The sequence below is a fragment of the Trachymyrmex septentrionalis genome, unplaced genomic scaffold (genome assembly GCF_001594115.1).
Source record: "Trachymyrmex septentrionalis isolate Tsep2-gDNA-1 unplaced genomic scaffold, Tsep1.0 scaffold71, whole genome shotgun sequence".
Lineage (NCBI taxonomy): Eukaryota > Metazoa > Arthropoda > Insecta > Hymenoptera > Formicidae > Trachymyrmex > Trachymyrmex septentrionalis.
Genome location: NW_017305895.1, coordinates 1,601,673 through 1,607,788, shown reverse-complemented (window position 1 = coordinate 1,607,788; position 6,116 = coordinate 1,601,673). Strand labels below are relative to the sequence as shown.

General features: G+C 33.9%; 1 protein-coding gene across 1 annotated transcript; it reads right to left on the bottom strand.

Moving 5' to 3' along the window:
• Positions 1-642: 642 nt before the first annotated feature.
• LOC108753795 (biorientation of chromosomes in cell division protein 1-like 1) lies at positions 643-5,958 on the bottom strand. Its single transcript, XM_018495701.1, has 3 exons — positions 5,675-5,958; positions 1,037-4,824; positions 643-828 (listed from the first exon to the last, which is right to left on the bottom strand). Exons 1-3 carry the CDS (start codon positions 5,804-5,806, stop codon positions 720-722), a joined length of 4,029 nt encoding a protein of 1,342 aa, XP_018351203.1. The 5' UTR covers positions 5,807-5,958; the 3' UTR covers positions 643-719.
• Between the last annotated feature and the right edge of the window lie 158 nt (positions 5,959-6,116).

Sequence of the window (6,116 nt, the reverse complement as noted above, 5' to 3'; positions counted from 1 at the left end):
CACGCACGCACGCACGCACGCACGCACGCACGCACGCACGCACACGCACAAACGTACAAGAAGATACATTCATTTTCAACAAAGTTGATAGTCTGCAGATGAGTATATTCGAAAAAAAAAGTTCTTTCTAATATTCACATTGCCCGAAATTTACGAGAGAGTATAACAATCAATCTTGTTATACCATTCAACATCATAATCTTTTAACATTTCTTAGATATTACATTTTACATGGAAGATGTTGAAATTGATAACAGTTCGTTGTTTCAAAATGTATAAAAAAATATTGTAATAAAGCAGATCAATGAAGCGATAACTAAATATTTTAGTTTATACCTAAACTTAATAAATATTAAGAAGTGCTTATATAATTTAGAATTTAGATTTATAACTTCTTAGCTCATACTTAAAATTTTAGGTATAAACAAATGCTTGCTATGTTATAAAATGTTTAAAATGTTATAAATATATATTAATTTAATTATAAATATCCAATTATGCGTATACTTGTACGGCATTATTGTTTAATGATAAAGAAATAAAGCAACAATAAATGACATTAGACTTATATGTGAATACAAAAAAATATTTTGTTAAATTATAATAAAGTAAGAAATTAATGTATTAATATATAATGCATGTTACTGTATAATGAAACGAAATAAATACAAATTGGAAATTGTACAAAGATTGTTCAAGCTGAATCCTTGGGGCGCTAGCTATGCTTGATTATTCGATCGTCTGCTTCGACGAGAAGAACTTGAAAATAATGGACGTGGTTTATATAAGTCATCGCTCGAATATCGTTGATGACTGGTCCTAACACGGCTGCAATTTGAAGGAATAATAATGTTAGACAGAATTGATCTTTCTCAAGCGATCCTTCTTGAGCAATTAATATTTATTTAAAACGATACAGTCAATCCGCGCATTTGTAGAATAGATACAAAGCATGTATAATAATAACCAAATAAATATAACAAGTATATAAGTAATTTTGCACTATATAAAAATCTCAAAAAAAAATGTAACATACCTCTTTTCTTCTTTGATCATATTAGTCGATGCTGTTTTATCGCTCGTGGCAGACACGTCGCTGTCAGGGCTCAAAGGCATGACAAAATTCTCGCCATTCGAGATCCCTTGTGAACTACATACATTCGAGAATCTGGGTTTCTTAGTATATTTCCTCTTTTTGACGACGTTAACAACGTCTTCATTGGGCAAGGATGACAATTTCTGCTTATAGCCATCATTATTGTTGTCCGAATTATTCACTAGTATGTCTGACAAGGGGCTAGATGAACGTTTGCGCAATTTCGGCAACGGTGGTGCCGCCATGGACTTCGGTATCGAAGAAACTACCTTGCCACCTAAACTCTCTATTATGTCCTCCAAAGACGAGTTCTCTACAAGTTCTAGAGATTCTAAGAAGTTGGAAAACCTTTCCGATTTCTCATTATCAGTCTTGAAGTAACGGCAGTCTTCGTTATCCTCGTTGATCGCGGAGGACGAAGATTTATTTTCCATGCAATCAGTACGTGAGTCTATTGTATCAGCTTTGAATGACGCATAGGTTTCTGTATGTTTTTCATCCGGTAATTCTTTATTATCGTCTTGTATTTCCCATGGATTGTCATTCTTCACTTCTTCGCTATCATCCTGTGTTTTCACTTGATTATAATCTCGTGTCTCCGTATTTTTCTCTGTTGGTTGTTTCACGTTGCTACTTCCCTCATGTTTCACAGATTCTGATTTTTCTGGAGCTGCGGCTTCTTCCAGCTTCTGCGAAATAGGCGTTTCCTCCGTTTGTAGACAATTTTCTTCATCAACAATCATACGTCCTGGTGTTTTGTTCTTTGAATCTTCCTCAATGTCGTCCTTATATCTCTTTTTAGAGACTTGCAAATCTTCTACACCTTCAACACACTGCGCATCGTGTTTCTCATCAATTTTGGAATCTTGTGTAGCCTGTGTTTCTTCTAATAGTACATTTGATACTATCTCATTTGAAGACTGCCTTATATACAACTCTTTTAAGAGGTCATTTGTACAAGACTCGGTTCCTGGCATTATTATAGACCTCTCGTCCAACATTAAAGGAGGTTCGTCTTTTTCGGGATAAGGTTCTTCGTACTCTTCATCAGGAATCTCTATAATTTGTACTCGTTCATCATCCGGCACGCCCTCAAGATTATTAGCATTCTTCGTATTCGATTGACTCGTTTGGTCTGCTTCCTGTACAACTTTCTTCTCTACCTTTTTATCCTCTTTAAGTTTCTGTTTTTCCATTTGTTTCCTAATTTTCATCAGTTTCTTAGCTTCATGTATGTTTTTTGCGAATTTCGGTTTCTTGAGCTTCACATCAGGAGTTGAATCACCATCTTTATCTGACAGCGATCTCTTTTTTAACGGCAGATTTATGTCACGTGGATTTGTGTTTTCTTCTTGTCCACCATATACTTCGTTACTATTATCAGTCTCCATCTTTGAATAACTCTTTTCATTTATCAGTAGTTGCGAACTGATTTTATGAGGTAATTTACAATGCGATAATTTTGAGTCATTCACTTGCGTTTCCTCGATACCATCCGATGTTTCGCTACCAGAATTACTGACATGATTATCCTTTGTCAAATTCGAAGTGTTCGATTTATTGCTTGTCACATTTGAATTCGAATTGCTGGATGGTGAGGTTTTATTACTTGAACCGTTCGAACCATCCCTATCCGTAGAACGTCGATCATTCGAGTTTTTTCGTAAACTCGAGTGGTCGTCCTTCGTTTTGGATTTTTTATCCTCTCTACGCTTTTTATCCTTAGACGGGCTATCGGATTTTGATTCCTTTTTACCATCTGATTTTTCGGCGCGATCTGAACTTTTAGCCTGTTGTAAGTGACTCTTCACGTCCTTCTTACCATTTGTCGCTTTCTCGCTGCTCGCCTTAACATCCTTTTTCACGTCTACCTTTCCACCCTTATCTTCTTTCTCACTTTTGGAAGTCTTCTTTGAATCTGACTTATCAGATTTGTCTGACAAATCTGACTTGCTACTGTAATGACTTTTACCTTTACTCTCTTTTAGCAATCGTTTCTCATCTCGTTTTGCTTTATCCTTTGAATCTGATCGTTTATCTTTTCCATCCACAATCTTTTCCGACGTCTTGCTACTTTTACTTTCGTGATGACTCGTAGGATTTTTTGACGATGATGACGATGATGATGAACTTTTGTGCTCTTTCTTATTTGATTTTTTATCTTTAAGGGGATCCTTTTTATCTTTAGTTTCTTTAATAAGTTTAACATCTTTGTCCTTATTCAATTTTTCTTTTTCAGTCAATTCCTTCTTTTCTCGAAGCTCTCTAATTTTCTCCTTATAAATATCTTTCAAATCTTTCACTTCCTTATTAATATTATCTTTTTTATCTATTTCCTTAGGTTTCTCATCTTTGAATTTATTACTATTATCTTTTAAATTTTCTGGAATATCTTTAATCTTGTCAGAACTTTCCTTGATTTGATCCATTTTATCTTTAGGTTTACTTTTACTGTGTTTATCGTATTTTTCGCTGTTATGTTTATCATACTTTTCACTACTCGATTTCTTTCTCTCGTTACTTTTATCTTTGTAATATTTTGTCTCCTTACTAGCAGCTTTTTCTTTTGTGCTTTTTGATGATTTGGTGGACTCGCTGTCTTTGTTCTTCTCTTTATTCTTATGCTCATATTTATCTTTAATAGTGCTATCTGTGGCATCACGAGAATTTTCTTTAGAAGATACACTTTTAGTTCCCTTAAAATCTTTTGTGTCTTTATAATCTTGCATATCTTTACCTTTAGCAAAATCAAAACTGCTTTTAGTCGACTTGTTTTTAGACGAATCGAACTCTCTGATTGCTTTGAAATTATCTTTACTATTTTTAGTAAAAGCTTCGCCTTTGTCCTTTGTTGTTTCATCTCTCGAGGAATCATGAACTGGTGTTAAAGCATGATTAGAGGAACCAAAGTCTGTCACTATTGACAGCCGAGAATCCGAGGAAACTTTGCTAAGCTGAGAATCTTGATTGCTATACTCAAAGTTATCCCGCGACAATTCGTTGGAGAAATCTGGACTTCTAGATCGATGACTCGTTAATTCTGATATTCCTGATAAATGCGAATCGTTGGAAATGTTGGATTCATTTAAGTTCATAATGTCAATAGGCTCAAATGTTGGACTAACTTCTTCCTCTTCTTCATCCACTTTATCGTCCGATTTTGCAGTTGTGTTTAAGTTTGAATTACTCCCATCTTTACTTAAAATTTTACAGGCTTCGTCTGAAGTTTTTTCCTCTAAAGAAACGTATCCATTTTCTGAATCAGCTCTGTTTTTATCCTTATATATTTCTCCTTCTTGTGGCTTCTGTTCGTCAACTTTCTCATCTTGTTTTTCATCAAGATTATTTGCGTCGTTTATATCCATGGATTCGAGAGATTCATCCTTCAAGCTGTTTTTATCGGACTCTGGCGAGACTGGGTCCAAATCTTTAGGTAATAAATCTTTAAGTCCGCAAGCGCCATTCTTCTCTTTTGCCTTTGGTCTCTCTATACCCAGAAACTTATACACCACGTCTTCTATTTGTGGCATAAAAACCGAATAAACCTTGGGATTCACCACTTGATCCACTATCCGTTCCACGCCAGCATCCAGATATGATGCATCATGTATATGCTTGCGCAAAGTTTCTCTGAGCTGATTCTTGTTCAAATCTGGTTTCCATACTTGCTTACTGAGGAAAGAATTTACAGAGCCTTCAACCCTTGTCCTTAGATTTTGATATGCAGGCTGAAATTATACATATGTCATTAGATATATTATATTAGTATATATTTTTTATTAAATAAGTTAGTTTTTATATAATATATATGCACAACATCTATTCTAGAAATATATAATATGTATATAGTACATCATTATTAATTCAAATCTAAAAATCAAAACTTAATAAAAATATAACAATAATTGGTTATTAAAAGCTTCTGTTATATAAATATTATAAATCACATGAGTATCATATTGTTATAAAAATAAAAATTAACATTTTTTACAGATATGCCTTATACTAAGACATGTTTGTATATTATTGCCAATTAACTGTCAATACTAAAAATTCCATTACGTATAGTATACTGATAACTGGCAGCAATAAATGAACATGGCCTAATTATGTCTATGTAACTTCTAAAGGTGATCCTATTCGATCAGTAATATTGTCAGAATTAATAAATTTATTATTAATTATATTATTAATCATATGGTTAATATTGATGGATTGATATAGAAAGAGAGAGATCGATGTAGAATAATAAGATAAGATTGATGTAGAATACTGACAGTCATTTGGATTTTGATTCTTGAGGATCAATATCGCTTTGTTAGGATCTATGCCGCAGTATATCACAGTGCAATAGATATTGTATGTAAAACAAAATTGAAATATATTGTCAATAATACCGATCGTGTAAAGTTGTACAAATATTATAAATATTGATGCGTACTATTAGTATTATTGATTCAATATTACTGATCAGTATTATTGACCATGTAGGTCACCTTAACCCAAAGAGGTCAGGCAGAAAGCTTTAATTTTCTTCTATAAAAGAAGTCGTTGTCAAGAATCAGCTACGAAAATTACCTTTGTATCGACGTCGGCGATACATTCCTTCCGGAATTGATCAAAAATACCTTGGGATTTAACTTCACCCACTATGTGATCAATTAATCGTGGATCACCGGCTAACAACGTACTGGATAGGCCTAACTCCATGTTGTTAAGAGAACGCCAGTTGTTGAAGCTAGACTTTGCTCCACTTCGCTCGTCACGAAACAAAAGAGACCATCATTCTGACTGATTGACACCAACCTCCAGACTCTCGTCAAGGAACACGTACCGCAGTCATCGCGGCCATATTTCCTTACATTTCGTGCGCTTTGTGCGCATCTCTGCTGTTAACCGCTCTAAAAGAGATCTCAAATATTTTATGTTACGGATATTTACATTTTCTCGATTTAATTGAAATTTCAATTCAATCGATCTTTTTATTTAATAATTTGAAATATGTGAAATGTACATTCTT